This window comes from Carassius auratus, unplaced genomic scaffold, assembly GCF_003368295.1.
Source record: "Carassius auratus strain Wakin unplaced genomic scaffold, ASM336829v1 scaf_tig00216121, whole genome shotgun sequence".
Taxonomy (NCBI): Eukaryota; Metazoa; Chordata; class Actinopteri; order Cypriniformes; family Cyprinidae; genus Carassius; species Carassius auratus.
Window position 1 is genome coordinate 127,813 of NW_020528419.1, and position 24,110 is coordinate 151,922.

The window sequence follows — 24,110 nt, forward strand, 5'->3', positions numbered from 1 at the left end:
AGGACAGAGTGACCTTTTCAGTGAATAATAATTAAATTGTACTGCTCTAACTGCCTATAATCTGTGGCAGACCCTGCACTTACGCTCTAATTGGCAACATAAATAATAGCATGACGAGCGCCTGCGTGAAGCTCTCCATCACAATGACCCGCTGACATTGCAGAGATGGGGTGTCTGAATTATCTAGTGGTGACGGATGTCTGACAGGTGGTAAAAGGGCCTGCAATTTGACTGTAAATCACGAAAGGCCTTGCTGACACACTGGGGTGAGTTGGGGTGGGGGGAGGGATGACGAGATATGGGCAGCGAGTCTGTTCTCCAATAGACACTGTAAATGAACCAGATTTATCTTCAGGCTCAGAGCAAAGCCTTTAATTGCTTCTACTGGATGCACATTTGCAAGGGACGCTGGAGACCTCACCTGGTGCACGGTAAATTGGGATTGAGCCTCGTAACCTGCAATTCAATCCGGAGGGATAAATGGGCTCAGCTTCCAATCCAATCAATTTGCTTAACTGCTTGTAATCCAATCAAGCACCCTGTCACACCAACAGTATGCACACGGCTTCTTTCTCCACAGTGCATTAAACCTCCTGAGGCTCCAGCAAAACACTGGCAGGAATCCCGAAGAAACTACCTGGCCCCCTGCTTCACCTATTATTGTCTAATTCACACCTTAGTGCAGGGCAAGCCAAGGTGTGACAGGATTTGAACACTGAAACCCCAGTCAAGCAATTATGGCGGCACAAAACGCTGTCACAGGCTTTTAAACCCATGAAACACCAAAAGGGTCAAAAAAGGACACACGGCAGGATGCAATGGGATTATTACATACCACAGATTCATGATGAAAAAGCAATGATTATGCACCGACATCAGGTTTATTACCTGAAGAACTGGGTCCCATTTCAACTCAGAATTGAGTGTGAGTTAGTGTTACTTTTGTTAACCATTTTTAAATGTCTTAGTCCTCTGTCAAATATACTTTTTAGTTATAATTATAATTAGTCAACTTTGTCCTGTTTTTGTGCAGTTAGTAAATTAAAAATTTGTCACATTTTCGTCATGCTATATAATGGTTGAACTGAAAAAAAATTGCTCATAATTATAATTGCAATGATTGTTGTATTTATATATATATATTTTTTTCTACCAATAAGCACAAACTATCAGAATGTGTACTCATACACATGGTTTATTTTACCATATCTAGTGTACTGATTTATAATTATAGGCTATTTAATATATAAATTAATATCAAAGACTTAAATATACAATCTCTCTGTTTACTTTATGAAAACAGAGAAAATCCTGTTTGCAATTGTAATTCCAAAAATTCCAAATTGCAATAATCTTTCTCTATTAAAGCAACAGAGTTTGAGTAAGAGCATTCATTCAGCAACCACAATCACAAACAATATAGACAATCATGACCGAACACGGCTATATCATTAATATTACGATATGACACTTTTTTTTAAAATCATGTTATCATTTAAAAATGTATACCGGTGTTATCGTGGATGGCATGATAGGCACGCCCCTATTATTGTCGCCTTGTCATCATCTTATTTTAGTAATGGGAAAAAGGCTTGTCAACAAACATTGTTCGTCATAGTTTAACCAAATTAACAGTTCAGTCTAGCTATTTTTTTTTCAACAAATGGACAAGAGTCTTAATGATGCATATGTTTAGATGAAATTATGCTCATCATTATTACATTATATTTACATTATATTACGGTGAAAACTGTTCTTTTCTTGCACATTTCTTTGGCATGCATTCAATATGAAAAGCAGCTGATGGACTCTGGATTTAAGAACATTAATACAGACATGAACCCACACAGAGACACACTCACACACTCCCCTGCTGTTTAAATAGTGCTGATCTTCTACAAAACAGGGAGTTCGGTAATCACTGCTCGTTTCAATTCGATTCACGACGGGGTGGTGTGTGTGTGGGGGGGGGGGGGGGTATATGTGCAGGGCTGGAGGGCTGTATTACATCGCTCTGTGGGAACTATCTAATTCAGACCTCCACATAACTCTGCCTAAAAATCAATAGACTAGAGTCTGGAAAGACAGCGATGGAGATGGAGAGACACATCGTATGAGGAAGAGAGAGAGAGTTGGGCTGACTGTAAAAGAGATGGGGGAGAGACCGACGATACTCTCTCTGGAACCCAGAAGCTATAATATCCATCCTTGGCGGTTCACTTGACATTTACTTGCCCTGCTTTTCTCTGCCTCCTAACTCCCGGCATTCCGACTCTCATGGGTCTGTCGACCGGGTGAACAGATAACAAACCTGTCAGAGCGGGTTTAGAAAGAGGATAAATCTAGAGCCAGGTTGAAGGATGATGGGTTCCAGAGGGCAACATGTTTGTGTGTGTGTGTGTGTGTGTGTGTGTGTGTGACCACAAGAGGAGACTAAGAATGTCTGTCTGTATGTGTGCGTGTTAGCGACCATCAGGACTGACACAGGACACCTTGGGAGAACAGCCGTGGTGTTACAGGCGGCCCTTGCGTCTAATCTGAGGACTGGTCTCGCCCCCCACTCTAGTCTCTGCGCCTTACAGAAAGAGCTCACAAAAAGCCTTTCACCAGCCCCACGGTCAGGTCAGAGCACCGGGGCGGAGGGCTGAAGCGAGGGTAGACAGAAAGACAGAGTTTGAGTGGTGTTAGTGAAAAAGACTGGGAGGTGTCTCTTCAAGGGCCTGATAACATTCTCTGTGATGGGCTCCCCGGGGTCTCTGAAATGTCACAGCTCTGAGGCCATGAGCTGTCATACCCATAGACACCAAGGACTCTGGAACTGAGAGATATGCAATAGACCTGCCTCAAAGCCAAATCTGAGAACACAGCATTTCCACCTCACTCTCTTGACCAAACGTCCATCAAATCAAGCCTTAAAGGAATACCAGTCATGCAGTGTTTATTTCATTCAATCACAAACCACCATTTACATTTACATTAACATTTATGTGCAGTGTTAATTTAGTAGTACTAAGATACTATTGTAGTTTTTATTAATATTTTGAATCATTTAAAAAAGAGTTTATAGTTTCTGTTTTCATTTTAATTTGAAATATTAAATATTAAAATGTTTTTTTTTGTCCTTTTTCATTTTTATTAGATTGCAATGTGTATATTTATATTTTTAGTTTATTAGTTTAGAACCAATAAAATTACTTAAATGAGGAACGCTGCCTTGAAAACCAGCTGAAATAAAGTATTTCATTTTATTTCAATTAATATTTTATTTTATTTCAAGCAACATTCTTTGTATAGTTTTAGCTTTAGCTTACTATAAAAATGCATTTGGCAAGCTTCAAAATAAAAGAAAGAAAAATAAAATAAAGTACGTAAAGTAAAATAAAATAAAGTGGAGAAAAAACATTCTGGGCTTAAGTTACCATTTAAAATCTATTCAATTTATGATAAAAAAGATGCTGTATTGATGTACTCTCACAATAATGATGTGCTTGTTTCACAATATCAATACAGTTTACTAACTGAGGGCGTTTTACATACTTTTTACTGTTCAAGAGTGAAGCTGAATATATTGTGCCTTTAGGTGAATGACAGGATTTATGACCTTCATTTTAGGAGGAGTGTGTTAAACAGTTTTGGTATACTGACTCGAATGTCCCTGTTCCACAGAGGGAATGATGAAAACGTCCTTTGGAACGGCTAAAAATTGCACATCAATTACCTGAAGCAGTGAGGCCTGTCTTATGTCCCAGCCACCATTTTATAAAACCAGAAAATGTCAATACTGAAGTCACAAAGCTCTACATCAAGGACATTTACAGAAGAGACAAAGTAAGGCTAAAACAGAGGGTGTATGTAAGGTTAACATTTTCTATATATATATATATAAAACAGTTTATTAGCATGCTCTGTAATAGTGAAAACAAATAGGCTGGGAGACATCTTTAAATCCCCTTGAAGAGTACAAGAGCATCTCTGGGAGACGTGCTTGTTTATTAACGAGCAGCATGCCGTGGTTTAATCAGTGCATGGAGAATACTTCTACTTGAGAAAGGGTGCACGCGTTTCAACTGCTGCGTGTTTGTAGGATCCGCTAATAATGTGAATTTAATTCAAAGCAGGAGTGGAGACAATAAAAATAAAGCACACACAAAAACTTAAGGAAACACTTCAAAAACACAGCCGAATGCTTTAATGTAAAAAAAAAAAAACCCAGGTGATGCTAACAAGAGGTGGGTGCAAACTAGGAATCAGGCAAGAAGAAAAAAAATCACATACAAAAGACCATGTTCTCATTTTCTGTCTGAAAGCCCCACCAGGACCACTGAAACTTGCTTGATTTCCCCAGTCCAATTATAACAGTGTGCTCGGTCCTTCCAGAATAGCAGCGCAGAGCTGAGGGACGGCGTCTGCGTAAGCGAAGAGAGGCTAATAGAGTCCCTGAAGTTGACTCCATTTCGCTGCTCCAGCTAATGGGCTGTGATATTTTCCCAAACTAACTGCTGCTGTGCCCCCTGGAAGCTAATCTAGCCTTGTGCTTTGGAGGCCAGGCTGTGCCAAGTTCACCCTAGCTCACCGTCCAAATCTCGTCTGCACTGCCCTCAATCTCATGACTAAGGAGCACACACAGAACTGAGAATTACTCATGCACGTTTGGGGTGTTTTGGGCAAAGGTTCCCTCTAGTGCCACAACACCCTGTGACGCCATGCTGCCTTGAGCTATCCAAGGGGTTTTTTATTAAACCAGGCCTGGGAGACAGAAAGCGATATGCACGGTTGTTGAAGGACTCTCTTTAAAACCCCTATATAGCTCTCGGGTGGCTAATAGCATCCTGGATGCTGCAGTGGGTAGAAATGGGCAGACATAAATCCAGGAGGATGGCTCCCTGGTCAGCCATACAGCAGACAGCTTGCCCCAATCCAGATGGTTGCGAGACAGACCGGTGGCATTACAGTCAGAGTTTGGGACTGGCCATTGACTACATATTAGAAACCATCATATTTTTGTAGTCTCAAATAAACCACGGTCCATTTTCTAGTATTTACACAAATCTGTCTCACAATGGTGGTATAATCGCTACCAACTCTTTCAATGAAACAGAATCTCAGATATTTATGTATAAGATGGATATGTATAAGGCCTAATGAAATATACACTTTACTATTATTTACTTAAAATACAAAGTATACATATTAAAACACAAAATATGAATACTACATATTTTTAGTAAAATTATTGAATTTGATTGATTCAAAAGATACTGGATTCCTAATAATTTTTACAAAAGTGATTATGAGTTGTTTGCTGGCCATCCACTACGTGTTAGAGACCAGCTTACATTTTAGGGGTGGGTGATATGAATCTTATTTAACTATATATTTTATGGTAACGATATATATTACAATATACTGTAGTTATTTTTGCTTTCAAAAAAAATATTTAGAATTTTTAGATATGGTAGAAATTTCACAATTCTTGTCAAAAAAAAAAAAAAAAACTCAAGCTGACTGAAGACAAATTAAATAAGAAAAATTAATTAATTACAAGCAATATAATAAAAAACTACAGTTGAACAAATAAATACAAAATGGTACATGCATTGTATAATGTAATCACATATAAAACACTGCATATTCTTCAGTGTAAATTAACTACATATGACTTTTTATTAAAAAGTTACAAAAGTGATTTAGTCAGCAGCAATGAGATATTGTCTCTCTTTTGTTGTTTGACATGAATGACAGATAGCAGGAATATTAGACTGCTGTCACTTTAAGAGCTGCCAAGATCCAATATACTGTTACACATTTGTTTTCTTTTTCAGCTGTTTGCTTTCACTTAAGACATAAATTCCCACGTTTATTAGTATACGTTCAAAGACAGGCATTTTTACACATACAATGCAAGTATGTGTATATTTAACTGTGCAAGGCCAATAAAGCGGCTTATGAGCACCATATTTACATGTGAGAGTATCTCTGACAGTGCGCACATATAGTGAAATGATTTCTCTTTCGCTGGTGATTGGGTTTCAATGGCTTAAAATCACTTGTTTTTTAACCACAATGCTTAAAAATGTGTGCAAGATATGTGTTCATGTCCACGTAGCACAGCAACATCACATAAACATGTAACTGTGATAGAGAAGATGGCCCAAAATCTCTTATATATCTGATATATTGCCAACCTTTATTACATTTAAAGTCTCAAATATATAATTCAAAGCACAAGCCAAGTGTTTAAACGAATCCATCTCATAATGGCTGTATAATTGCTACCAACTCTTTCATGAAATTGATTTGCGGACAATTCCATGTCATGAAATTGCTACTGAGTTCTCCACATGGAAGATCAACAGCAGAGGAGAGCCCTTGCAATTACGCATGTGACATTCAAGACCCTGAATTGTTCAGAGATAGTTATATAGATACCACAAAAATCATATTGAGTGTAAAGCAATGTAATTAAATAAGCACAGAAGAACGCGGTTTCAAATGATGAGATATGATGCGTTCATTATACACCCTCCATTCAAGTCTCTTCACACACTTAGGGAGAACAAAAGCGAATCGAAAAACAGTCCGTTTTTAACAGGCAGTTGCAAAGGTTAATTATTTTCCTAATTACGTCTAGAAATGTCAAACATTTGTTTTCTCCCTAATTGACAAGAAAATTAACTCTGAACTGCACTGAGGGTTAAACTCGGGTCTGTTGTACGAGGCTCTGAGTGCCTCAATGCACAGAAAGTATAAAAAGCAATTATGGTCCCTGCTGTGGCGTCCTTTTAAATAACTTAAAAGCAGCATAAAATTCAATGCATTCGGGGACAAAAATTGCAATTATGCCCAGTATTCTGTGGCTCTTGAAGCTGCACTTGAGACCATAAAGTTCAATAATTCTACACACATACCAGCGGTAAGAGCATAAGGGGAAGTATAATCTCAGTGCTAATCAATATTAATTCCTTTGCCTCTCTAATGACAAGGTGTAGTCAATGCCTGCCCAGGCTCGCCATCTCTAGGGTTCAAACACGCTGGGCTTGTTCTGCAGGCACCTGTCTGCCCTTGTACCTGAGCTGTATTATAGGCGATTATCACACCTCGTCCCCCGGGCAGAAGGTCTTCATGCGTCTGCAGCATTGATCTCATTTGTTGAGGAGATAAGGCTGTAATTGGATGAGGCCTGAAATCAGATGGACCTCCATGGCTAGGCCTGGGCTAATTCCACTATCCCTGACCTGCCTAAGTAGCTAGGCCATGGACACAACTACAGGGGGTTAATCCTGTCCAATCCCACCCTCAAGCCAGCTCATCACCATCTGGGCTGCTGTCCACCTCTCTTCCTCCTGTTGGAGCCAAGCCTTCAAGTCATCGAGGCAAGGGAACAAGGGTACCCGACCGCTCCAGACGAAAACCTGAGCCAGGATCTTAATTGCAAATGCATGATCTACTGAACTGTGATGCTGACTACAGCGGCTGTCGGCAGGATACAGTGCTACATAAATATTTAAGGCCACATGACATTACAAAACTATATCAATGTCTGAGTATCTACACAGTCCACTTCCCCAGGTGATTATTCTTGGAGGCACGGTGGTAATTTTGTACATTTTTGGAAAAAAGGCTCAAAGATGGTGTAAATAAAAGTCAAACACCAAATATTTCTAGGACTTGAATAAAATACAGCATGAAACAATTTCTTGCATTCCATTGTACTGAAAAGCAGGTTTTGTGGAACATATAGCAACAGAATAATAGAAACAACTATACTGCAAGGTATAACTTTGAGCACGCGGCGTGTTTTGAGAGAAGTGAGATGAAGCGGTGTTTCAGGTGAAAAGCAATAAGCTATGCCCCGAAGATGAAAGCTTCACAAATCCTTTGATGACTCAGAGTTTGGTGCATAGTGCCGGTTTTGATCAGACTAACTAGAACGGAGGGAGTTTTGCAGAATGCAGTCACGGGCTTGATAAAGTGTCGAGAAAGTCTGCGCCTCGTCAAAGAAACATCTTTCCCAAAAAACTACAAATTCCCTCTTCAGTCTGTGTGCCTTGTGCAAAAAGCTTTTAAGCCCAAAAGACACTTACTGTACTGTGTCATTTCCAAAAACATAAAACTCTCACTTAGAGTGAACATTCTTGTGGCGTATTTTCATTTCCAGCGGTATAATGGACAATAATAAGCAAAATCGTGGAGACCCGCGGTGCACCCGGTTCTGGGAAGTGAAGAAATTCTTCAAAAACGCAGCGGCAAGAATATTCCGGTGATAAAAATATCTATAAAACTGTAAACTTATTTTTATCCTTTCGCTCCTCCGACTGCCTCACAGCGACAATAACTGGCAAAGAAAACTATTTTTCTCTCCATCCCTCTCGAACACTCAACTCAACAGTACCAGCAGCGCTGGAAGGTAATTCGACCGGCCAATTTAAACATGTCATGATTGAGCTGGAAAGAACAAACATCAAAAAAAAAAGAGCGGACATCAAAGAACAAACCTCAAGTCTGAGAGAAAGAGCGGTGTGCTGGCGGGAGGCTGAGAGAGGGACGAGAAACGGGTGGGGGGGGTTCGAATCGTGTGTCATTACGCTGTGTTGCTATTCTGGATTCCTGGGGTTTGACATCTAGATTGCAGATGGATAAGTGTGCCTTAAAACCACATCCCCCATCAGGGAAAAGAAAATAATTTCTCATAACGGCATCTATTTGCTGGCAAGGCCTATCTCTCCCACAGGGCCCGAAACAAATGAAAATGTTATTTCTCTCCTCATGAACTCCCACCTTTTCTGTCTGCCTTTCTTCACTGCCAGCAATTTCATTCTCCCTCTAAATTTGAGTTAAGTCCATGACTAGGGGGAAATAATGTCTCTGGAATAATCTTTCTGCAACTATAATTCCAGGGGGTTGTGTTCCTATATTTATATACCTTCGCATTTATTTACTTAGTTTTCTGGCTTTTTGCCTTGCGGTTTCGGAGGAAATTGCAGTGGCTTCTGATACAGAAGTGATCCGGCATAACGGAGGATCTCTCTATAATCCCCTTAGCCGCAGCGAGGCCTTGTGGGGGGACGAACATGTCCTCTGCCAAACATATAAACCGCCCTGATGCGGACAGACAGCCACGCACAACGCCGCCTGTCAGAGAGGTATTTCGCACGCCACTCATGAGATGATGCAAGCTCAATATGAGCTCAACCCTGTGCAATGTTAGGCCTAGAATGACACAATTGTAAGCATTGCAAAACAACCAGATAAAAGGCATTTTTATAGTGGTGACCACGAGACATTGCACCGTGGTGATCAGACAGTCAATACAAGTTTGAATCCGGCTCACAACATTCCTCTATCCCGTTCTTCCCACTTCTCCACATAACTTTCTGTCAATGCTCTGCAATGCAGTGATTTTCAACCTTTTTGATTTGAAGGCTCCCCATTGTCCAAAACAATTTCTGAAGGCCCTTCATATACTATAATATTTCATCAAGCATGTTCTGCTGCTATCATCACGACGGAACGTTTTCAATCTGTTTAATGAACAGAAACTGGGAGATTGTATAAATTAATTAAAGGGATTAACCACATTTATTTTTGGTGATTCAAGAAGTTTCATGAACTGTATGTTCTTTAATAAAAAAATAGCTGATGAAAGAAATACTCAGTTTACACTTTTATGTGCTTAGTTCTATTATTTTAATAAACATTTTGTAGCTTGCAGAGGCCCCTTGGCATTGTGTCTCAAACGTCTGAGATTCAAAATTCAAAATTAAATTAAAAAAAAAAAATTAAATAAACATAAAGGTAAAAAATTGTATGATTTAAGAAATATTTAAGATGAATCCCTATTTCTAAAGAGAATCAAATGATACTAAATATTTTATATATTTTTATATAGTTCTATTTTAAATGTCACACAATAGTGGTCTCAGACTTGTCTCCCATGGCTCAAGGCTGGATTCAAATGTCAGTTCTGGGCAGGGTTATACTATAACGGTGGTTTGAGGTAGATGTTTTAATAGCTTGTTCTTTACAGGACTCTTTAACACTCTGTGTGTACTCAGCCTCTTCCACTCAAGCATAAATCTCAACAGAACCGTGACCGATCGTTCTGGAACCTTGGCTGGATTCAGAACACCCAGCAAGAATTTATGTTTCCCCAACCACCTGCGTGGCCTGACAAGCCATTAAAATGACTGCTGGATGAAAATCAAAAACCAGTAACTACTTTACTTTTTCATTTCATCTCATGTTTTTTTTTCTTCTTTTGCATACGAGGAGGAAAACATGTGGTGGTTACACTAAATCACGAAGGCAATAAAACTTAGCGACTTGTTATAAATCTTTAGTCTTTTACAAAACGAAGTAAAAAAACACTTTTCTTTATTTACTCATTTCCTTTGATTATATAGTTCTGTGCTTTGAATGAAGTCATGAAGACTTTTATGCTTTATTTTTAGCAGACACGCTCTCTGATCTGGGCCTGAGTGACTGAAAAACACAGCGCAGTCCATTAACCGAACGTCAATGAGCACATGTGACTGTGACGCCTGCAGTGTGTTAAAAGCCCCTTTAAATACAGTCTAATGGTTCAGAGCCGAGTGATATACCTTCTCACTGCAGCCCAGTGGACACATTCACACATTAAAATCCTATGAAGGACGAAACAGCGGGAAGGCTGGGCGTGGAGATAATGGCCATTCAGACCACAATATCCGATTGGTGTATGGTAAACGGTGAAGAGATGATATATGAAAGCTGCACTTGGCGTTCTCTATTAACACAACATTGTGAAAAAAAGATTTTTTCTTTTATTATGATCATTAATTATGCATTGCCTGGAAAACTCATCACCTTGGGATTTCTAGCACCATGCTGTACTGTTTAAACTAAAAATGTTTATTAAAAACGTGCTTATACCATGCGTGTATACATCTTAAAACCCAGAAAACGACGCTGTAGTCCAAACAAGCCATTTTTTGTATTTCTTCTAAAGGGATTTTTAAAACAAATACCTCCCTTTGGAGTGGACTTTGAAATGTGTAACTTTTTAGAACTTTTTTTTTATGCCCAAACATACACACTACACACTGACTAAAATTCAAAAAGTGTAGAGGCATAATAGGACCCCTTTAAGCGTGGTAAAACCATATGTCTCACTGCTTTTTTTCCCTTTTCTTTAAAAAATACAAACAATTCTACAGAAGCCAAAAGTCAATCTTGCGATTCCAGCAAAAGAGTGAGGAAGTTGTTTGGCAGTACTAAACAGTTTCGGCCATGCTCTACGAGAAGAGATGGAGAGTAACCAGGCCTACAACCTCACGATATGAGACCTTTCCAACTTCTCTTCCCACTTTCTCTCATCCCTGGAGAACCTCACACAGCCTTTCCATCAGCACCTGGTTCTGCTGAAGATACAGCAGCGCTACTTGGCCTGGACAAGGCAGTCTCGATCCATCATAAGGAAGGATCATTAAGGAGTGAAAACACGAGTCACCTCTGAGGAAGCCAAACAAGCGGCTGGGGGGCGGGGGGATTGCAGGAACAGAAAGAAGTCTGGTATATTTACAACACAGGCTTGGGGAATAGGGTCGTGGCAGCTCTGTTGAAAACACACACTCGGAGGCTCTAGGTCAGGGTGATTTGTAGGCCCAGGAGAAGTGAGCTTGTGCTGGTGTTTATGAAAGCGACTGATGCCTGTATCCTGGTGGGCAAGGTTCAGTTTATTTTAGCTCATAGCCAAGGTATTTTCTGTAAAAGCGATGTATTTGACAACTTTACTCAAGTGATGCTCACGCTGCAGAGGGTGAGGGGTATGACGCATTGCACCCATAGCTCTGAATGTCATACAACCAAGCAAAAATCTTTTCTTTCCTTCATTCTTTCTCTGCTGCATTCTTGCACATTCAGAATATGGTACCCACGTTGGTCTCTTATTGCTATGGCAACTAGCGATTTCTCTTGCTCCTTGCTGTCATTACCCAATCAGAACAAGACCTTTGTTAAGATTCCCTCAGGCTCCACTTATTCAACTCACTATGATGAACTGACCTTAACACTAAAGCGAGACAGAGATAGAATGACAGCAAGAGAGAGAGATTCCTCCAAGCTATCCGTCTCTATTCAAAAGGGCAAAAAAATAAAATAAAATGAGGAAAAGACAGGCATTTAAATGGCATTACAATATGCACTCTGATTTGAAAAGACGACAAAGAGAACGAGACAATCTAGTCCCTGCCAGCACTTTTTGTCTGCTTCTCTTTCACTCCCTTCCGCCCACCGTCTGTGGGTGAAGGGAAAAGGAATTTGTAGAAAATGGAACAAGGTTAGCTGGTGAATGACTGGATGATGCCGAAATGGACTGGATTCAAGGGTATTTCGCTGGTGGCTGGCTCTGGTCCAGACGCTCTATTAAACAAATCAAACAAATAAAATCAGATGAGCAACATTTCAAGACAATAAAAATGGGACGTCTATAAAACTGACAGAAAACTTGCACATTTAACAACGAAGCTCTTGTAGGTAACGTTCTGTGTGTCTGAAGTCAGAATCAAGTCTCAGTTTCATTTTATGTTTAACCACTCCTCTCCGGCCAAAAACAATTACAATTAAACTAAATAAATACATAAAAACAGTTAAAAAATTTTAAATCAAAAATTAAAAGTAAAAATAAAATAAACTTCTATTCTTACACAAGCCATTGTTGACTTAATCCTTTGGAGATTGGAGGTCAGCACATGAGGCTTTAGAGTGCTGTCTATATGTGTGGATATGTTCATCTGTGCTGTCCCTCTCCCCATCGCCCATGATGGACAGTTAACTGTTAGATAATGACAGCCCAATACAGACACGCTCTAATGCAAGCAGACTGCCCTGTCTGTCACTGTGTGTCAAAATCTGCTGCCACATTCACACAAAAACACTCTCAGGTTCAACTTAGTCCACACCTGCCAACAGTGGATGAACTGAGGAAGATGTACAGACTATAAACATGTCTTAGTGGCCATGAGACTCTAAAGATGTTTTCTTCAGTAAGACTTTGATTTGAATTGTGTAATTTGTGACAGCAAAATTCAGAGCCAACTGTATTTGTATAGCAGTCACAACAGTTTTCAAAGCAGCTTCACAGAAAAACATCACAATTAAGTTTAGAATATTTGAATTTCTTCATGTCTTATAGTCACATTTTACAGATTAGATCTGGGCAATAATATAGTTTACATTTTATAATGATGCATGCAGAACTGGGCGATTATATAGTTACATTTTGATAAAAAAAAAAAAAAAAAATCACACAGCTGAGATTTTCTATATAGTATATATGTTTTTAAATCAATGTACTGTACAATGTATGGCTCTAAAGTTGGATATACTGTAATATAACTATATAGAGAACTATGCGATGATACAGTTTAAACAAGAACAATTTAAAACTGTAGAAAGGCTGTTTTACTGACATTTTGCTACAAAATAAAAAATCCAGCAGTTGAGATTTGCTGTATAGTATATATATCACTCTATGTGAGTGTACTAAATGTATGCAAATACAATTGTGCATATATATGTACACATGTGTGTATGCAATAATGCAGTTTACATTCTGCAACAATATCAACAAGGAAGTGTAGTTAGGTTGTTATTGCCTTACTACAAAAACAGCTGTGGTATCTAAAGGGAGAGTGCTATCCTTCCATACAATGTGTGATGTATGTATGTGTGAGTGTGCAGTGCTGACCAGTTTTAGGCATAACAGCAAAGCACAGAGGGACGAGTGGCAGGTTTATTGAGGTGCTGTCACCAGCCGTGTTTCGGGTCAGAGTGACTGACAGCTGATTTAGAGCAGTGCTGTTAAGCTATAAAGCAATCAAAACCACTCCTGTTCTTCAGACACACTCCGTATCCCTTTCCACACTCAGACAACGCACTGACAGTTATAAACACACTGACAGGCAAAAACAACCTCACTACAATTCCTCAAATACTGGCACACTAGCACAAATGCACAAACACACACACATTCTGAACTCCTGTTCAAACACTTTAACTTCTGCCCTGATAATCAGCTAATTATAGGTGCGCTGCAACTGCTCTATCTAAATGCATGTCTTTAATAAGGAACATTTCAAATTAGAACGAGTGGGAGAAGAAGAGAGAGAGTGACGAAAGGAGACGGCAAAAGAACTACTAGATAATTGATGCGAGCAATTACAACTTCCATGTCAGAGCAAATTGGTCTGCATTTCTCAGCATGTAAGGGCCCCTGACCTCATTATAACAACTGTGTAGAAGAATAATCAAAATTAGCAGCGAGGTTTGAGGATCCGTGACAAACAGAGAGTGGAAAGTTTGACTCTAATGTAATCTGTTTTGACTTCAGCCATGAGAGAGCTATATCCGCAGGTCAAAAGCTCCGGCAGAAACATGACCTCTCCGCAAAACGCTGTGGACTCTTGCCACGTCCCGGCGAAATCAAATAATAACAGTAATCATTAAGAACAACATCTATATTATATGACATAAATCTGCTACAGCGGCTGTAATTACAGGGTGGAGATTGTTTTACCACATAGCGAAAGAATCCCCCAGCACAAGCAGAACTAATAATCTATGGCCACTAACCACGATGTTGGATTCAAATATGTTCACTGCTGAATGGCAATGGGGCTACAAATCCTCGCAAACCACTCGGAGATCCAAAGTGAATGCCCAAGAGACCAGGAAAAAAATTACTTTTCATAATATTTCATTTAGAAAACATTTAGATGAAGTACTGGAAACATAAGCATAAATAAACTAGCAGCAATGAGTTTGTAGTGAGTATTATTTGCTAGATTATTAGACAAATACAATTTCTGTAAAATTCAAAGGTTTAAGGTTATTTTTTTATTTTATTTTTTTAAATGTGACAATTTCCTTTAGGTAAAATTTGTATAAAATTGTCAATAATACATTTATGAAAATGTTATGTTTGTACTATTCTGAATCTGAATTCTGCTTCTGTTCTTTCAACCTTAAAATCTGCATATCTGAATTCTGCATCCTAACTGTATTCTCAATCCTGATTCTGTTTCTTCAACCTAAAAATTGGGTCTGTCTCACCTATCATGAATAACATTGCTAAAACTATTAATATGTCTATATCTAAATTCTTTATCTCTGAATCTCTTCATTCACTCTTACAATCCGGTTTTCCTCACCTATTAAGAAAAACTCTGATGAGATTATAAATCTGAATTTAGATCTGAATTCTGTATCTAAATTCAATTCAGAATCTGAATTCTGATTCAGTTCCTTCTGACACTAAAACAGGCGTGTCTATTCTCTATTTATATTAAATAGAACTGCTCAGATTATGAATCTGAATTGAGATCTAGGATCTATCTAAATTGAGTTCTGAATCTGATTTATGATTCTGTTTCTTCTGACTCTAAATCAGGTCTGTCTATTATCTATCTACAATAAATCAAACTGCTCAGATTATGAATCTGAATTGAGATATGAACTCTGTCTAAATTGAGTTCTGAATCTGATTTATGATTGTTTCTTCTGACTCTAAATCAGGTATGTCTATTATTTATATATAGTGAATAGAACTGCCCAGATTATGAATCCAAATTTACATCTGAGTTTTGTATCCTAACTAAATTCTGAAACTGATTTGTAATTTCTGATTCTATTCACACTCAAAATCAGGTTTGACTGCTCTATTCTGAATAGCACTGCTGTGATGAATTTATATCTGAATTCTGAATAAAACACGGATCTGAAAATCTGCAGGTTTCTTATGTATATGTGTGTGTATGTGTGTGTCGAGAGCACATCGTGATACGCTACACACCCGACCCCCACACATGACAGACCACTAAACAGACCAAACTGCCACCTGACCCTCAATGTAAATATTTCATTGCTCTGCCTCCGTTAAGACTGCACTGAATGATGAATGAGCAATAAAACGTGTTACCCAGAAATCCCAGGGTACTGTCACTATGGCGACCAAAGAGCAGGTAATGTCACCGCTTTCTCTCAGTCTCTCCATCTCTTTCTACTATCTGTCTGTGCCTCTCATCATCAGATTAGCAGGCTGTAATGAGAGTTAAAGAGCCGCTTTAGGATGGTCCTTCCATAGGAGGAACACTGCAGTGATGATGATGTTAAATTAACTGTCATATTTAAGCCTTTTAGTTTGGTTTTGTTCCCTGCTCGGACTGACCTCATTATCGTCTCCTGCTTTGTCTCTCATCAGCAAGATGGTGACGGGTGGGCAAAGACAGCAAACGCTCAGGGGGCACGATGCGTCCGTCCCCCATCCCTCTCGGCAAACACACACACACCAAAAGAAAAGCATTAATGTGCTGTTTACTGGAATCCGGCGCCCTGTAATTGCCAATTTATTTGATAGGCAGCCGGATAATGATGGCATTTCACTCCTGCCGCAGAGACTAAACACATGTGTGTTTGATTTGCCCCGTCGCCGCCACACATCCCCTTCTCTCCTCTTCCCTTTGCCCTGGCCTCCAGCCACCCTGCCTGGGGAAACCGTGCCGACATGCTGGCTTCAAACGCGGCTGAAAGGGGACCCGGGGCTCCGGAGCAAATACAGCAAGCCTGCCAATTTATCCAAGGTTTGGGGTTACCGCTGGCGAGAACAAGGCTGATGCACCATTTGTAGCTTAATGAGCTGGCAGCGCATGGGGACAGGGGGAACGAGGGAGAGGGAGGAGAGAGGGTGAGGAAAAGAAGGGGGAGGAAGTGAGCAAGATGTCCTGTGTGACCTCTTTTGACCCCAGCTTCCTCTCTGTCAAGCGTAGATCAACACCAGGCTCTGTCTCGCTCGTTTTTTTCATCAGTGCAGTGGAAAGGAGTACGAGAGAGAAGACATCATTAGCACACTACCAAACAGTCTATAACGAGAGCTAGAATTACTCCTCGTAACCCCAACTCAATCTTTACCTTCATTTTTGCCTCACTTTTATGAAAAGGTGTGCGTATGCCGTTATAAATATATATAAACAATAAACATGTCAAAAAATAAATAATCTCTATAAAAGAAACTCGGGCCAGAATATTCATTTTAGGAAAGACTCTTTACTTTAAGAAAGGAAATGGAGAGGGGAGTGGTCATATTTGAAACGTATTTTAAAAAAATCTCAATGTATTTGTGCTTTCACAATTTATTCAATGATGTGGTCAATCATATTTATACTGAGTACAGATATTTGAAAACATATTCTGTAACACAGCTACAATTAGTTTGAATTTAATATAACTAAAAATGAAACTGGAAAACTAAAGTGAACTCAGTGAAAACTAAAGTGAAGATTAAATGTTTGTTCTTTAAATCTCACCAACAGGCCACATTTCCAATTAAAGGAATATTTTGCATAAAAATTAAAATGTTGTCATTTACTCACCCTCATATTGTTCCAAAACTGTACACATATTTTGTTTCTTATGCTGAACACAAAAGAAGATATTTTGAAGAACCAAACAGTTGTTGGTCCCCATTGACTTAATTCCATAATGGGTTAAGAAATACTATGGAAGTCAATCAACTGTTTGATTACCAGAATTATTCTAAATATCTTCTTTTATGTTCACCTAAAGTAAGAAACTCGAACAGGTTTGGAACGACATAAGTAAATGATGACAAAATGTTTCTTTTTAGGTGAACTGTTCTTTTAAGAGCTCATTCTAATAATGGTCTTGATTTCTAAATACGGCTAGATTCATAATTTTGTGTTGTTTGATTCACTGTAATAACATTTTACACGCTTAAAATGTATGCTGTGCAACTGGGTGATTATCTGTCAAATAAAAGTTGTCCTCTTTTGCTAATGCAAGTGTTGCTGTCTGTAATTTTGCTGCGTTGATTAAAAAAAAAAATCAAAATAAATCTTTGTTAGGCAACTCTACATTATTGTGGCTGTTTTAGTCATGTGACTATTAATATAGGTAATGTTTATCAAATAAGTTTCATATAACCTTATATTTTTTGTACTGGTAGATCAACCCTTGGTTGACCAATGGTGTGTTGGTAATGTAGACAGCTTATGAGCGAAGGTCCTGTATCGCAGACATGATGTGTTGATGTAAAATCATCTGCATTTTATATTAAGAGAGAGAGTGAGCAGCACTTAATCACTGATGCTGTTTTTGAAGTTACAGACTGACAGAATGATTTCAAATTACTGATTTGATCTGTTCATCTGTGTGGAATTATTTACTTATTAAAACTTCATGCTACAGTGAATAAATATTTGCTGGTATTTTCTGCATTACTTTGCAGGAATGAGTAAAGTTATGCACATTACCCACAGTCCTGTGCCAAAAATGTAGGCTCTGCTCTTCATATCTGTTTTCTAGTACCTCTATGCTGGTATGAAGTGGCTTTTTTATGGTGTGACTGTGAATACCTGCTTCCACCATCCCCTCAGGACTGGGATGCTCTACTTTGAGTGTGACCCTGAGAAACTGCTCTAGCAAGAAAGAAAAAAAATAAAAGTATCTCCCGCACCTTTCAAACTTCCTGTTTGTAATAGTCAAGGGTTTCAAAATGTTCAGTAACCGAAAAATCCACTTACCAAAAAAACTTGGCACATTAGTTTGATGGGAATGCAAATGAGGCTAGGAAGAATGGGAAGGTTCAAGTTATCAAGTAATTTTTCTAGGTTACAATACATTGTCAGTAAGAAGGAGATGTAATAAACTACACTTTAATCCCTCATAGCCAAACTTTTTTCTATGTCAAATTAAAAATGTAATACAATTCTAACAGAGGGGGTCACCTTATTCTATTGCTAATTTTTAAGTTAGAATTGACCCTTCAAAAACAGATTGATTGATAGGTGATTTGACCAATCATAATGCCAAATCTGATATCTTGCCAAACAAACAAATCATACAGGAGAGTAGATAAACTACAGTGGACTTAAACTTAAAAAATGGTGTGCGTTGAATTCTTTCCATGGTTTAAATAAAATATGCTATGATGTTCATTCATGTTTATTTCATACTTTAAATAAATATGAAAAGATGATCAATTCACGGTCGCCGTGATTTTGCAAAGTAAGACATGTTCCTGGATCAACATCTTTTGATGATCCTGGATCAACATTACTGGTCAAAAATGTAGATTTAACCAATCCATACCCCTAATCCTAACCTTACCCATACTTTATTCCTAAAATCAGTGGGAAATGATAGCTGATTAACAAGGATGTAGAAGCACCTAACCCTAATTGCAAGCCTAAAACAGATTTTTTTCATAGAAAAAAATCTCAATTCTGATTGGTTGATTGGAATGTTGTTCCACAATCAACAAGGATGTTGATCCAGGAACATGTTGTACTTGGTAAAATCATGCTCGCCATCAGTTCACATGTGCCGCTTGTACTACAGTTATATGTAATAATAATAATAATAATAATAATTAGGGTCGGGACTTTAACGCGTTAATTGAGATTAATTAATTACACAAAAAATAACGCGTTAACTAAGATTAATTAATTACAGAAAAAAAAATTCCCGCGTTTTTAATAACTTATTTTTGCACCGCGGAACGTTTCTCACTGGATGAGTTTTGGCGGACCGATTATACTGAAGCACCAACTAGCATTCGCATATCACCGCAGCACACATCGAGCCTCAAGGATCACCTCAACGCAAAACATATAGCAGCTAGCGTGGCCTTTACACTTAATGTTGAACTATGTATTATTTTGTTGGTGCAACAGTTTATGTTGAACTCTTTATTGTTTTGGCCAAGGTTATTGAGAGTTGGAATTAGTATGTTATGGCCTCTGAAGCAACAGAGAGACGTTTTCTAATAGTCAGTGTTTCCACTGTTCTGAATGTAATTGACAGTATTGTGTTTTACTTAAAAAAAACACTTTACAGAAAGTTCCAGCACCTATAAGCTTCCTGAAATGTAATATTTCTAAATTGTTTCTAAATATGCTATTGCTACACTTCATGGCAAAAATTGCACTGGTCTGGCTAGACTTGGTTGAACAAAAATAAACAATATTTTGTTGCTTAAGCTTATGTATTCAGTCATTATTCAATGGTATACTATAACTCCATGTGAAAAAAATTACTTCTAACTGTTCTCAGGTCAAATATTTATATGCGATTAAAATGCGATTAATTTCGATTAATTAATTACAAAGCCTCTAATTAATTAGAATAATTTTTTTAATCGAGTCCCGGCCCTAATAATAATAAAATATTTTATTTCTAAAATAAATAAATAAAATAAAATAAAATTTTATATAAAATAATTTTCTTTTTTTGGGAGAACTATCCCTTTAAGACTCAAGTTAAAACCCATCACACACAACACACTCTGCATCTCACACTCTGCAGGTTGTTTTTACGTGTCCGATAATCAAACCCAATCTTGCGTCTCATCACTAACTTTATCTGTTTCCCCCATTTCACTTACATGTCTTCTTTTCCTATCTCCCTTCCCTTCTCCTGGCCCCCCTCTCATGCTTTATCTCTTCGGTCTTCTCTCTCTTCCCTGACGAGGGGCTGCAGGTATCATTTCAATTTCTGATGTCAACATCAAATTACTTATTTCATTTCATGCCTGGCCAAGCATCCTATAGCTACACGCAGGAGCGGTCGCGCTCAACTTGTTCCGCCGTGTCTGTTCCGACGACTCGCCTCGCCCTCCAGCTGACAGCTCTAATTATGCCTGATATCTGATAGCACCGGCACACACTCACAGACTCACATCTGCACTGCAGGAGCCAAAGCTTGAGGTCTGAAGAGGGCCTGCGCCAGACTGACTGAACTTCCACACGAGCCTGTGTATAAGATCCATAAACAAGACTTTCAGTGCAATGTAAACTGTATATACTGCCTTTACATGGTCAAATGCTCCTTTAAGAGGGTTATATATAGCTGTATATGTGTGTAGTGTGTGCTAGTACAATTTTGATAAGCCGACAATAACTGTCACAATGCAAAGTATGACAAATAGATATGTAAACATAATTTTTTTTAAACCTTTAATCTAATCTAACACACAAATGGCAGATAAAATACTCTCACTTTCATATTTCAATATTAACATAGTAGATTTGGAATTCCAGTTCTTTAATACATGCTTTGTGTTTTTACGGTACATCACTGAAGTCTAAGCATGGTCACTGGTACATTTTTCACCATGTTACTTCCTGTCGTCTCCACTTCTACGGTGTATAAGCACAGTTGTGCTTCAGCCCGAGTCTCCACTGAAGCTGCCAGCTGAGTAAATAGGATGTTCTTATCACCACCCGAGCACAAACACATAACAGAGCCTGCAGGCCTGAGGGTGAAGACAGCCTCCGCGCTCCTCTACCTCACACCCAGACAACACAAGCACACACACTGAGCTCAAGAAGAGCTCGGTACTTAAAACACTCCTATTGTTCTTGTTGGCACAGAGCCTTGTCAGTTTTTAGACCAATGAAGTAGATAAGACAAACTATAAACACTGTTTAAATATTGAACCTCATTATAAATGAGACAGATAAGAAATGCCACCAACTGACTGATAATGATCAGGTGTCGAGACAGCTATTGTAGGGGACCAAGCCATCCTTAACTCAGGTGTTAACTATATTTTCTGGTTGTTCAAACATTCAAGCAAACTTCTACACTAAGTGACAGTTGTGATAAATTCACCAGATTATTTGTGACCATTATAAATGCAGGGTTCTCACAACTTGCTTACAAATCAGACCTCATTGTGACTTGCAAGTTACTTTTACTCTACACAAGGGTAGATGGAATATTTTAAAGCGGAGCTTAACTAATTTTATATATATATATATATATATATATATATATATATATATATATATATATATATATATATATATATATATATATATATATATATATATATATATATTCATTATAGAAAATCCATGGCTCTTCCAGGCATGGAAAACTCATTTCCAAAAACATAATCATTACAAAAAATGTTTTTTTTTTTTAGTTTGGCTAATGATGCACAGATTTGTTTGGACTCACGTCTGTCGGTCTGTCTCTGGAGCTGCTCCGGATGGAGGGTTTGGATTCCCCACTCACGCTCTCGCTATCGCTGTCTTTACAGTTGTTCTGACCCGGCTTCAGCTGGAAAAAAACAAAACAAAACAAAACAACAAGAACAGTCAGATGCAGTAAGAAAAGAAATGGCGCTAAAAGACGTGAAACATACTGTTACTAAAGTGTAGACCAGAGAAGAAACAATACTGATGCTCTCTGGATCAGAATACAATAATCTATTAAACCTATGTAAACAAATATATTACATTTGGATAGAGCCCAGACCACAAAACTGATGGAAGCTTGGTTAAAAGGCAGCTATTGGATGCACACTACTGTTCGAAAGTTTGGAATCTTTTATGCTCACTAAAGCTGCATTTATTTGATCAAAAAAGAGAAAAACAGTAATACTGTGAAAAATTATTATTCATCTTATTTTAATGTATTCTGAAATGCCTAATTGATTCTTGTGATTAAGTTTTCAGCAACAATAGACTTTAGTCAGGTTAGACACCATAGGGCCCTATTTTAACGATCTAAGTGCATGGTCCGAGGCGGACGGTGGAGGTGCACTCAGAGCGTGTCCGAAACCAATGACAGGAAAATGGTCGGCACGCCCAGGCCCATGTTCTAAACTGGTTGTCCCTTTTCTCTTAATGAGTAAAGCCCAACTTATACTTCTGTACTATTTATATTCGTATAGTATGCCGTAGCCTGACGTGCACCTCTCAAAAAACAGACTAGTGGTTTGCATGTGTACTACACGTCAACAAGGACAACGACGCAGAAGTACAAATGAAAACTAACACATAGCCTACAGCATAAAGGTTATGGCGTAGGTCCGACAAAGAAGTATAAATCAGCCTTAATGGGTGTTTTTTGGACATAACGTGCAATAAACCAGGAACTGCTTTGTTATTGGAAAAATGACTTCAAATTAAAAAACAATAAATAAATAAATAACTTTATTAAGAAATGCCTTTTCTGTGGCATAATCAACCTGTTTGGCTTTGGTCACCGATATCCATATGATTTCAACCACTGAGGCCTGACTTCATAACAAACTTGTGAGAAAGATAAATAGAATCCAACCGAACCACATCAAAAGCCGATTTCCATTTGGTAAGCCACTCTCCCCATGCGAGAACCAGAGATTCACAGCAGGTGTCCTTCAGCAGACTAGAAATCATAAAGAACAAGAGCATAGCGAGGAGGAGGAGAAGGGCGAGGGGGAAAACGGGAGGAGGAAATGAAATCCAAAAACATCTGAGCCCTAGTAAAGTCTGGAGAACAATGCCATACTCCTGGGACCCGGCAACTGTCTTCAAGGTCTGCGATTTACGTCTTATGAAGGTTCGCCATTCAGATGGCTGTTTCCGCACCCCTCGCCCTGCCAAAACCCGCCGCCTTCATCTCACAGCACATAAAAAGCCTGTTTTATGAGTCAAGATGAACAGTAAATGACTGCAGTGTCACTTAATGGAAAAAGCAGAGTAGGCCACGGCGCACTGGGGGGTTGTTTACCGAGATGGAGAGATAGATTGGCCCGCTCATTTCTTTTCCTATCTTTCCCTCCCAGACATTCCCTCTTTCTCTGTCTCACTCGCTCTTTCATACTTCCCCATCACGTAGGAGAATAAAAACAGATTCTTTGCGATAGCTCCTGACAAAGGCGGCGGGACAGGAGGAGGGAATAAGATGAGGGTTGGAGAATATCTCTTTTCACTGGTGCAGGATGTGGGTTGTTAAAGGCGCACAGGCGGGATAAGGGACTGCAGGGAAGAGGGCCCTTGAGTAAAGTACATAATTAAAATGAAATGTTCCTTTTCTGTAGCCATTAGCTATGTGAAAGGATCTCTCTCAGAGGGAGAGCTCACTGACTCCAGGCAGAGACGTTTGCTCATACCAGCAGGCCACCGTGATAAGAGGCCCGCACTGCTCAGTTAGAGAGCGAGTGAGAGCTGGCAATGACATAAAGGAGGACAAGCAACTGACAAGTCATCTAGGTGCATTTTTATGTCTGTGACTTCTTTTCTTATATCTCATTTTCAATAAGCGGTCTCATTAACTTCTTCTAA

At 38.8% G+C, this 24,110-nt stretch overlaps 1 protein-coding gene across 1 annotated transcript in view; it reads right to left on the reverse strand.

Moving 5' to 3' along the window:
- LOC113097142 (autism susceptibility gene 2 protein homolog) overlaps positions 1 to 24,110 on the reverse strand; it is a 290,559-nt gene that overhangs the window by 126,151 nt on the left and 140,298 nt on the right. Inside the window, exon 4 of the mRNA XM_026262339.1 lies at positions 22,018 to 22,119. Coding sequence (XP_026118124.1) covers positions 22,018 to 22,119 — 102 coding nt within the window. The remainder of the gene's footprint in view (positions 1 to 22,017; positions 22,120 to 24,110) is intronic.